Source organism: Biomphalaria glabrata, chromosome 6 (assembly GCF_947242115.1).
Source record: "Biomphalaria glabrata chromosome 6, xgBioGlab47.1, whole genome shotgun sequence".
NCBI classification, from domain to species: Eukaryota; Metazoa; Mollusca; class Gastropoda; family Planorbidae; genus Biomphalaria; species Biomphalaria glabrata.
The window spans coordinates 5568225-5580541 of record NC_074716.1 but is presented as its reverse complement, the minus strand read 5'-3'; the positions used below and the strand labels follow the sequence as shown (position 1 = coordinate 5580541).

Genomic DNA, 12317 nt, shown 5'->3' with positions numbered 1-12317 from the left:
TATGCTTTTTTTTATGATGTTTTCTAGATGTAGCAATAGTTTAGATGAGGCGTTGCCTTGCCAACAAGGTATTCCGTATGTTAGAAGATTTTGTATAGTCGCGCCGTAAAAAGTATCTAGGATCTTCTTATTTCGTTTAAAGCTATTGAGTTTGTATAGAAAAAATAGTCGCTGAGCTGTTTTCTTTGTCAGAGTTCCAAGGTGGTCTTCCCATGAAAGTTTGTTATTAATGTTTGTTATTAATGTTTGTTATTAATGTTTGTTAATTAATGTTTGTTATTAATGTTTGTTATTAATGTTTGTTATTCCTATTAGATCTGTTACTAAAAAATAAAAAATAAAAAAAACAAAAAATAAATTGAATGTTGACAATGTTTACTATTTCAACAATTTCTTTAAACATAGATTTACACTTTTAACATTTGGCTGACTGTTAAAGGCCGTGAAAGAGTCTTCTGTTTATTTACCGATCTGTTGAACGAATTTAGAGATGAAATGTATATAGTGTATATAATAAATAGATTCTTAATAAGAGATACATTTAGAAATCATAAAGGCCAATATTAATTGGGCAGGTGACTATGGTAATATATCAGTTGGGCAATGTACTATTAGACACAATGTCAGACTAGATTAATGAGGATGTATACTATGTAAATATTTGAATAAATAAGTATTTTTAATTATTCGTAGTTTAAAATTAGTTACATACTAAATAAATATATACTTTCAGCTATATCAGTAATGTTCGACTGTTTAATTGTGTCTAGTAGCTGTGAGAAGTAATTGTACATAAACTGCAACTTAAAAGGGGTTAATTTCAATTTAAATACTTACAGGCAAAAACGGAATTCTTCTCAACAAATTGGCTGAAAAAAAATATTGCTCAATAAATATTTCTGAGAAAAAATCTAGTTCTATTCAAATGTTATTACATTTTTAACTCTTTCTCTCCGTAATTATTTACCAAATTCTGGTGGAATCAACGTGGGTATCGTCTGTAAGAAGAGAAAGAGTTAATTCTAATCTCTAAGATACATCGATTTTAATTATCCCCTGGATTATTCTGGCTGGATACAGCTGTAGTAGGAGTTGCGAAAAAGAAAACAAAAGTGTTGCTTCTAAATCAAAGTACGAGTAACAAAATCAAATGTTGTAAATTTAAATTACTTTGTTATGTATTGACTATGCACCATATTGCCATGTGTAGTCTCTACCTTAATCTACCGATAAACCATTCACACTTAGCTTGGGCTATTACATAGAAGTCAAAGTTACAGTCAAACGGATACTTTTGGAATTTCAAGAACGTATTTTGCCATTCTGCCTGTTATAGTCTTCACTTTCTGTCAGTGATCTATAAAGCCACCAGCCTACTAGAAGCCTCGTTTATTTTTAAAGTTTAGCTCGTTTCTTCTGAAATGAAGAATATTGCGTCATGACCCCAACTTCCCGCTGGACGGTAATAGATGGCAGAGGGCAAAGGGCAAGGTTCAAACTCTGTGTTGTTATGGATAATTGTAACACCAAACTGCTGGTAGACAACTAAACCGTTATAAGCGTTATATATCATAATTCATAAAACTTTAAGAAAAAAACTTGAATAACCCCCTTGTAAACAAAACTAAATATAGCTTTATTTATAATATAGACAAAAAATCAAGTTAAAATGAAATGATTGTAGTGGACTTTAATAATATTTTTTTTTAATCAAAATCTAACTTTACAGTAAGACAACCTTTCAGTCTCACGTTCTGGGGTCGTCATTGCTAAGACCAAATGACGACAACGCCTAGCTTGTATCATTCACAACCAATCGCTAACCTCTTCCCACCGTCACAATAACTCTCTTGCTCTCTCTCTCTCTCATACACACACACATGCCTGGCTGCCTGGTCGTGCAGTTTGCGCGCTGGACTGCCGTTCAGATTTATCGATGGTCGAGGGTTCAAACCCTGCCCGCTCCCATCCCCCGTCTTCATGAGGGAGGTTTGGACTAGGAAGCAATTATCTTCAACTCTGAAGGAACATCCGAAACATGTAAAACATTTTACAAACATTTTGCACACACACGCACACACATACACACACACACACACCCTAACACTGGTGACCATCATGACCTCAGTCTGAGTCTCAAACCACTCGACCAGGTGAACTTTGTACCTTACAGTCTCCTATTAACCCCAACCCGTCAACAAACAACTCGCCAGCCCGTTAACCCCAACCCGTCAACAATCAACTCGCCAGCCCGTTAACCCCAACCCGTCAACAAACAACTCGCCAGCCCCTTAACCCCAACCCGTCAACAAACAACTCGCCAGCCCCTTAACCCCAACCCGTCAACAAACAACTCGCCAGCCCCTTAACCCCAACCCGTCAACAAACAACTCGCCAGCCCGTTAACCCCAACCAGTCAACAAACAACTCGCCAGCCCCTTAATCCAAACCCGTCAACAAACAACTCGCCAGCCCCTTAACCCCAACCCGTCAACAATCAACTCGCCAGCCCGTTAACCCCAACCAGCTTTTTGAAAAAACCAACAACATCGTATTCTGTACAAACAGATAGAAGAGATGCCAAGAACTGGAACTGTACTAAGTAGCCAGAAACATCAGCCTCCACTTTTTAGACTAGCTGAGTGTCAGCCGAACATTCCCTTTGAGTTTATTTTAATATTCTCATTCACAGTCGAAGTAGTTCACACGAGCACATGATTTACATTTCAATTTCAATATGTGTGTGTAATCGAGACCATTCTTCATAGCTGATGTGGGCAGTGTAGACCAATAGCTCGTTACAACAACGTACAGACCTGTGACGCTGATCTAAAATGCCCACTTGATGTGACGTTGCAGGTCAGTGATAAGGTCTTCTGTAACGAGTGGTCTCGGTCCAATTCATTCACCAAGGGAGATAATGATGTGTAGGTCTAACGTAACTCATTCTTTTCACGTGAAGGGCGAGAGATTATATCGTTTTGTTGTATATCTTAACTTTGCAACTTATGCAACATATCAAAGTCAAACAGCAATCACTTTCATCTCACCGGTTACTTGCGATAGGATAGAAAGTGAAAGCGTGAAATTTTATTCACTTTGAAAAGTCTGTTACGATTGGGGTAAACATAAAATAGATCTGGGATTTTTTTTTTTTAGGTCATACTGAAATAGACAGACATTCGACTATAATGGCTTATAAAAAAAATAAAAATAATAATGGCTTATCTAATATAGAACTTGACTGAATCTCATACCACTCGACCAGGTGGCTGCCTGGTCGTGCGGTTTGCGCACTGGGCTGTCGTTCGGATTTATCGATGGTCGAGGGTTCAAATCCTGCCCGCTTCCATCCCCCGTCGTCCTGCGGGAGGTTTGGACTAGGAAGTAAACTATCTTCAACTCTGAAGGAACATCCAAATTATGTAAAACGAACATTTTTACAAACATCTACTCTGATAGTCAGGAACCAAACTACGCACCGAAATTGAAGAGGTTGAATCGGAGATTTCCAGCGATAGTTCCGTTAGCAGCAGACGTCAGGTTGGCGGCTCCTTGCTGAACTAAAGACAACAGATTGGCGAAGTTTGTCGGAACCGGTGGAATGGTACCATTTCCTGTGAAAGAACAATCATAGACATTTATAGATGTAGTTATACAATCATAGACAGGTATAGATAAGTGGTTATAAAATCATAGACAGGTATAGATAAGTGGTTATACAATCATAGACAGGTATAAATAAGTGGTTACACAATCATAGATAGGTATAGATAAGTGGTTACACAATCATAGACGGGTATAGATAAGTGGTTACACAATCATAGACAGGTATAGATAAGTGGTTACACAATCATAGACAGGTATAGATAAGTGGTTACACAATCATAGACAGGTATAGATAAGTGGTTACACAATCATAGACAGGTATAGATAAGTGGTTACACAATCATAGACAGGTATAGATAAGTGGTTATACACTCATAGACAGGTATAGATAAGTGGTTATACACTCATAGACAGGTATAGATAAGTGGTTATACAATCATAGTCAGGTATAGATAAGAGGTTATATAATCATAAACAATCATATTGGGAAGGGTGGTCGAGAGGGTAAGTACGCTTCAACTTGGCTTGGCTAGACTACTTAGGATGTGGGCTCGAGGTTCGACACCCGACTTGAGCAGAGTTGTGTTTATTGAGCGCCTAAAGGCAGCACGGAAAACCTACTCCCAGATACCCCCCTCAACCCCACTGGTCCACAAATGAGATTGGACCATAGCGCTCTGAGCATGCTATAAGCTTGAAAGTAGCGCTATATAAAAGCTATAATTTACTTAATTTATTTAGAGAGGTCATAGAAAGTAGTCCTACAAGCATAGACAGGTAATGAAATGTTAAGCGTTTCTTTCATACTATTGCAGTGCTCTTTGGTCCAAAAAAACACTTGCACTGTATGTCTGTAGATTCAAACTTACCGAATTGTTGAACTATATTGAAAAGATTATTACATGTCGTCCTGGTGGTATTGTTAGCAGTAGCGTTCTGGAGACCGGCCAGTGTTTGATTCAATGAATTCTTAAACTGCTGAAGCTGGCTAAGAAACGGGGCCAAGTTAACTGTAGGAGAAAGGAAGAACATGTTGTGAATTTGGAAGCGTCATTAAAAAAGAACTCTCTCTCTGTCTGTCTCACTCACTCTCTCTCTCTCTCTCTGTCTGTCTCACTCTCTTTCTGTCTCACTCTCTGTCTCACTCTCTCTCTCTCTCTCTCTCTCTCACTCTATAACTGTGCGATTCCTAAGTCTCAGTCTCTAAAACTTATTAAGTTCCTACAATGCACAACAGAAGACAATAATAGCCAGTACAAATAAATACTGGTAAATAACAAACAATTTCATAGCAACTGTTTCAAATGTTGACCATGTTGCTCCAACCAAAGATAGCTTCGTTTCCTAAAGCTTGAATAACATTTACGGACGACTTCTTAATTGATGTTAATTATGTCATATGAAATTGCTAGTTCAAGTTCGTTGAGCATTGTATAATGAAGGATTGCATAAAATTGATGTTTGATAATATTTGATTAAGCTCCATAGCCAAAAGTCCAATGGCGTGAGGTCTGGAGATGTGGTCATTCTTTTGATCCTCTACGACCCAGCCACCGCTGTGGAGAATGTTGATGTTCTCGTGCTGGAATACTGAAATGAGGCGGGGCGCCATCGTGTGGATACCAAAGTTGATTGTCATTTCAAGCGAAAGACGTCAGGTTTTGATTTTAAAAATGTGGAGAATGTTGATGTTCTCGTGCTGGAATACTGAAATGAGGCGGGGCGCCATCGTGTGGATACCAAAGTTGATTGTCATTTCAAGCGAAAGACGTCAGGTTTTGATTTAAAAAAATGTGACACACTGTTTATGACATATTGTTTCACGAATGATACTGAAGGTTTGTTCTTACTGTGGTTTTGTTCTAGTTTTAGAGTCGGAGACTTATGAATCGCACATATATCAAAGTAGTCACCTTTTCAACTTAACTTATACGAATATTTTGTATGCTCTATTAATTAATTAATTGCTATTATTATTATTTTTTTTTTTACTGTAAAAAAAAATCGACCACTGTTAACTTACATGAGTTGTAATGCCAACACATGACTTCATCGCATCGACTACTTAATTGAGTTTACAATGAAAAAATAATTAAAGAAGAGAATAAAAACTTACTTAAAAAGGCATCAGAAGAGGCGTAGCAGGCAAATAAAATTGCGAAACTGATAATCAACTTGTTGGCCATTTTGACTACTGCAGTTGAATCCGATAGGAGATGTCTGCCTTTCAGTCAGTAGCCAGTGTACGATCGCCCTGGTTTATATAAGCATTCGTTTCAGCGTGTGTGCAACCAGGTTGCGGTCAGATGATGATTTCTCAAGCGTCATCGATGACTTAAACAAATAATCAAGTTTGGTCAAAATAAATAAATACGATGACACCACCAGAGTTAGTTCTATTTCTTAGCAAACACTGTATCGTTACTCTTAGTGACGTGTGTTTATCTCTGTACAAAGTTCCAATTTATCAGGGCCGGATTTACCCAGTACAATAAGCTATAGCTTAGGACCCCCCCCCCCTAGAAGTATTTAGAATTGACATATAATGGGCCCCCAAAGGGTTCCATATATCAAATAACTTAAGCCCCCCCCCCTAGAAATATTTAGAATTGACATATAATGGGCCCCTAAAGGGTTCCATATATCAAATAACTTAAGCCCCCCCCCCTAGAAATATTTAGAATTGACATATAATGGGCCCCCAAAGGGTTCCATATTTCAAATAACTTAAGCCCCCCCCCAGAAATATTTAAAATTGACATATAATGGGCGCCCCAAAGGGTTCCATATATCAAATAGCTTAAGGCCCCCAAGAAACATTTAGAACTGAATCAAGGATTTTCTCAAGCCACCCGATGTATATGCACAGTAGCCTAATGGGGAAAAAATGAATACATTATCGTCAAACTTTCTTGACACTGAGTGGTCGAAATAACTATACGAGCTAGGCCACAGTACCAAACAAGAAATCCTCACACACTTTTTATACTGTGATGCAACATAACAGTATAACTTTTAATTTACGAAAATGAACAATTTTGATTCGTTGTTTCCGGCTGTGGGTGTTTTTTTTTAATGCCAAGGTGAAAGGTTCAACAGTGATAGCCAATTAGAATGTATAGGTCGTAGGACATGCTGTCTTTATCTAAACTGTACGGTATATGAAAACAAAAAGGTTGTTTTAGGAGCTGACATGGTCAATCGTATCATATCATGCCAGGGAATATTAAGCAACAAGTACTAGTTTATGATAACTAGTCTGGTTTTTCGAACCTGACGGTGACAGGCGCCCCACTCAGGCGCTGGGCCTGGGGCTCTTGCCCCACTTGCCACCCCCTAAGGCCTCTACTGATCTGCCCTACTTATCGCAAAGGGAAATTTACTTTTTTTACTTTTTTTACCAAGACGTTACTACTAAAATAAACACTTTTCATAAACTATATTCGAGTACTGATTTGTGTTGTTTATTAGATCTATTATTTTTGTTACCTATATTTCATTGGATAGTCCGATTGGAAAAAGTCTTACGCAGCATAAACTCTGTTACTATTAAACAAACTCCAAGCCTTATGGTTTTGCACATAGGAATTTTATTGAACATGTGCCAGGCTCTATGACTAGTAGGAAATAATGTAGAACCCAAAGAGTTGCTAGGGTTAGACAGGAAATGAAAAGTTTTTAGTATAGGCAGATGTACGATAAACCAAGCAATGTCAAGGACTCTAAGTTGAACCTCCCTGTTACCTAAAAAAGAAAAACCTGAGCTCTAATTTAACAATGTCTCAATGCGATCAAGCCGCATTCCAGAGGCGTAGCTAGGAATGTTCCATCATTTTGCGTAGTATTTAATATTTAATGTAAAAACACTCATTTGAGGGATGCCCCCCAAATGGAGGTTCGGAAGGATTTTCCAATTCACCCTCTCCCCCTAGCTACGCCACTGTCGCATTCGACCTAGAAAGCATAAACAAAAATATCACACAAATTCCGTATTTTTAAAGCATTTTGTTCCCAAGTCTACTTATTTTAATAAGCCTTACGTCATTTCCACTTACTTTTAGACAAAACCAACCCTAATAGCATCAATAGATACATCTAGAGACTTTTTTCTTTTTTTTTCTCTCCCTCTCTCGAGAGAGATACAGAGAGAGAGAGATAGATAGATAGAGAGAGAGAGAGAGAGAGAGAGCAAGGAATGGTACTTTGTAACACTATCGAAACAACCAAATCCTAATAGCATTGAAAAGATAAAATCTAGATCTATTGTCATTGCGCTACATTCAAATAGGGTCAACTAAACGATTACAATGAATAAAACCGAATTGATATCTTTTTCATTTAGAGAACAAAATACCAAGAGGAATGTTGAAAGGGGAACGGGAATGTGTACAGAGTACTAACTTTTTGTTGTTGTCGGTGGTGGTGGTGGTGTGTGTATGTGTGGGGGGGGGGGAAACGCGAATAAGTAAAAGTGTTACTGAAATAAACGGGCCTAAAATACGAGAGCGTGTATTTGACGGGGCGTGTTATAAAGCGGGTCTTTCCAGGTCTAAGTGGGAGAAATGAGGGATGCGCAGGAAAAAAAAAAGGTGTTTCCATACAGCGAAAGAGAGAGAGAGAGAGAGAGAGAGAGAGAGAGAGAAGGAAACAGAGAGCGAGAGACAGAGAGAGAGAGAGAAAAGGAAAGAGAGAGAGAGAGAGAGAGAAGGAAAGAGAGAGAGAGAGAGAGAGAAAAGGATAGAGAGAGAGAGAAAAGGAAAGAGAGAGAGAGAGAGAGAGAGAGAGAAAAGGAAAGAGAGAGAGAGAGAAGGAAAGAGAGAGAGAGAGAGACAAATTTCATTGTAACAAATACACTATATCAAGGCTTAAATAGAATGTTAGGTTGATCTTTAAAATGTGTAATCTTAAACAAGGATCACGTTACATCCTATGCAAAGAATACAAATGTACTGACAAGCAATGCATTGGAAGTTTTTAACAAACACATGATAATTTGTGTGCACATTGTAACAGTGCAAGTTCCATTTTAAGTTCCATTTTAAGTTCTTCTGTTTCTACCATACAGAGATTGTAAATATTTAGTTTGTAGCAGCGATCATTCAATAAAGCGTCTTCTCTATTCATTTGAAATATGTTTTAATTTTTTTTTTCTTTTTAAAATTTTTTTTTTCTTAAGGTTTCATTATATTGCCTCACTTTACTCCATATCACTTGCTATTCCTTTCATATGTGTTTATAAAGTTTAAAGAATATGAACCCGATCCTGATAATCATAACGCAAAGAAAAATATAGATTACTGTGGTTAACATAAGTTTCAAAATCCTCTATGTAAACTTTTGTGGCGTGACTTCACAAAGATAGTGCCATGGCATGTTCAAGTAATTATTGCACGGAATATTGGCCATGGTGAATCCATACGTCGGACTCAAAATAACACAGTTCTCATTTTTACCTATACTTGGGTCGCCATTAGGATTCCACAAGAGATATGTAGCAGGCGTTCTGCTGAAGGAGTATATCCAATTATTACTCGATCCATCAGTAACCAAACCGATGAATGGACTTTCTTTCTGGACATGAAGCTTAATAGAATGAACAATCACGTTGTATTCTGAGGCGGTGTCTATCTCCGCGAGATATCCGCCGTAGGTAGCACACACAATCTCCGCTGAATGAAATCTGTCAACACCGAATCTTGACAAATAGTAAGTACTGTTTTCAAACGTGAATTGAGCCCGGAACATAATTTCCTTCGATGAATTGTGAGTGGATGCAAGAAAGTGATTCGAATCATTTAACAAACTCAATGTATTATGAACATCTTTGAATTTTTCATCATTTTCTTGAGTTATATCGTTTTGAAATCTTTGTAAATCTGTTGATTTCACGCAGCTGTCACTAAAAACTTTAACCTGATTCTCCAGCTTTGTAACTCTATCAACCAGTTTCCTGTTTTCTGCCAAAAGTTCAGAAACAGTTGAAGAGCTGCTCTGAATTTCAGATACTTTGATCTCATGGATAACATCGTATGATCGGTCAAGTCCGCTAACTGTACATCTGTAGAAACCGAAATCTATAGATGTGGGGAAATGGACCTCGTATTGAAGATATGAAGATGAGCCGTTAATTTTTCCGTCCACTTTAACATTTTCTGATCTCTCTTTAATTTTCAGGGGATCAGAACATAAGAAGACGCTTGCGATATTTTGGAAAATGTTGTCTAGGTTTTTAGATTGGGCCAAAACGATGGCCAGAGGATGGACTATATTTGTTGACTCGTCTCTCAAAAAGGTACATCTGGTTGAGAGAGTGGTAATAGAATCAAATCGAACATTGGCAGGACTTTGATCAATTATAATGTAAGCATCTGAAAAATACCAAAACATGAAAGTTTAGTTAGTAACAATGCTGTTACTAAACTAAAAGGTATCCATAAGAACTATTTTGTTTTAAATAAAGTAACAGACACAAGCTTTGTTAAAAGTATTCTTCCTTATTTTCTAGCTTTTTGTTGGACGTTTTATTGTTCGCTTCTTAAGAGAGAAATGGTTTTTAAAGGGAAACTCCGATGGTTTTGACAATTTTTGATATAATATGTGTTTTCATTTACAGATAATGAATATATTATTTCTTAAAAAAAAAAAATTGCAATAATAACTTAGTAATTAATGTTTTTCTGAAATTTTTTCCGCGCATCCAAAACGATCAGATTTTTACCGGGTTTCTATGTGACGTCACTCTAACCTATTAATTTAATCTATTGACTTATTGTAAAACGGGAGACCATACAGCAAAGTTTACATTCTCGTAAAAAATATATATCTTCGTCTATACAGTTAGATCTAGATCTTGCAACCAAAAAAAAATGCGTGTTGAAAGTAGATTTACATGCTTGACTAACCACTTTAGTGTGTATTTTCTCGCCTGACCACTCAACACGCACAAACACTATCGCTTGGTTGTCTTGTCATGACCGACTACACGTAGTCTAGACTAGCCTTACACTGACCACATTGTTAGAATCAGTCGTCGACACACGATCTATTTACTTTTTAGGACAGGGAGGGGTTTAGATGAAAATGTTACTTTTTTTCTCGAGTTGGTTATCCTAATGCTTTTAGATCTCTCTCTCTATATATATAACTGTACCATAGCTCTAGACTAGGCCATCACTAAGCCCAACAGCCTGTAAGAATGAAGCGATACGATTGATTAAATGTTGTTTCCCTTTCAGTATTGTTGAGGAAAGTGAAGTATGCCTAACCTAAAAACAAAATCTCAAAGAACCCCGTTTTTTTGGAGATGTCTAATTTATTAAATATAAATGTTTTTAAGCATTTAAATAAAAATGGTAAAATGATTACTATTACAACTTTTTACGCAGAATTAAAATTTGTCAATAACTCAAATTTGAAAAAACTTCGGAGTTTCTCATTAAGTTTCAGGTGACGATCTCACAGAAGTTGGAATACTCGGAAGCGTTTTTTTTTTTTTTAAAGTGACATTTGACATTTTCTTTTAGGGAGAACAAACTGTCGGTCACTTTTGAAATGGTAGATTTCAAGAACTGGGAGTGTACACTAAACAAGAAGAGTCTATTACATATCATACATAAACTTTTCGATACTCAATATGTGTAAGCACACAAATCTATCTATCTATCTATTATTGTTATAGCTTTTTATATAGCGCTACTTTCATGCTTATAGCATGCTCAGAGCGCTTTGGTCCAATCTCATTTGTGGACCACTGGGGAGAGGGCGTATCTAGGAGTTGGTTTTCCGTGCTGCCTTTAGGCTCAGTAAACGCAACTATCTATCTATCTATCTATCTATCTATCTATCTATCTATCTATCTATCTATCTATCTATCTATCTATCTATCTATCTATCTATCTATCTATCTATCTATCTATCTATCTATCTATCTAATCTATCTATCTATCTATCTATCTATCTATCTATCTATCTATCTATCTATCTATCTATCTATCTATCTATCTATCTATCTATCTATCTATCTATCTATCTATCTATCTATCTATCTATCTATCTATCTATCTATCTATCTATCTATCTATCTATCTATCTATCTATCTATCTATCTATCTATCTATCATGAACAAACCTTTTTTATGAATAAATATAAGAAATAAAGTCAAGGAGTATATCTTGAAATAGTTCATAATGACGCTAGTACGAAGTTCTCTAAAAGTTTGTATGTTACTGTGTATGGCTTGCATATACAAAATTATGCGGATAGAACCTGTAATGCCTTCACTCCATACCTAATGTGTCATTACAATCTGGTTGAAGTACTGTACTTTGTAAGGTCGTGAACAGCTTGCCTGGTGATTATTTTTCGAGAACTTGACAATGTCACTTCACCCTGCGACTAGCCATGTTGATTTAACTCAGAGATTTGGATGTAACATTAGTGAAAGAGTTGTCAGAGATTTGGATGTAACATTAGTGAAAGAGTTGTCAGAGATTTGGATGTAACATTAGTGAAAGAGTTGTCAGAGATTTGGATGTAACATTAGTGAAAGAGTTGTCAGAGATTTAGATGTAACATTAGTGAAAGAGTTGCCAGAGATTTGGATGTAACATTAGTGAAAGTGTTGCCAGAGATTAGGATGTAACATTAGTGAAAGAGTTGTCAGAGATTTGGAGGTAACATTAGTGAAAGAGTTGCCAGAGATTAGGAT

At 36.8% G+C, this 12317-nt stretch overlaps 2 protein-coding genes across 2 annotated transcripts; both read right to left on the bottom strand.

Moving 5' to 3' along the window:
- Positions 1–358: 358 nt before the first annotated feature.
- Positions 359–5883, bottom strand: LOC106065893 (uncharacterized). Its single transcript, XM_056033961.1, has 5 exons — positions 5726–5883; positions 4479–4619; positions 3483–3617; positions 838–869; positions 359–471 (listed from the first exon to the last, which is right to left on the bottom strand). Exons 1-5 carry the CDS (start codon positions 5793–5795, stop codon positions 460–462), a joined length of 390 nt encoding a protein of 129 aa, XP_055889936.1. The 5' UTR covers positions 5796–5883; the 3' UTR covers positions 359–459.
- Positions 5884–8787: 2904 nt separating this feature from the next.
- LOC129926903 (uncharacterized) lies at positions 8788–11845 on the bottom strand. The gene is made up of 2 exons (XM_056033436.1): positions 11738–11845; positions 8788–9977 (listed from the first exon to the last, which is right to left on the bottom strand). Exons 1-2 carry the CDS (start codon positions 11793–11795, stop codon positions 8935–8937), a joined length of 1101 nt encoding a protein of 366 aa, XP_055889411.1. The 5' UTR covers positions 11796–11845; the 3' UTR covers positions 8788–8934.
- Positions 11846–12317: the final 472 nt, after the last annotated feature.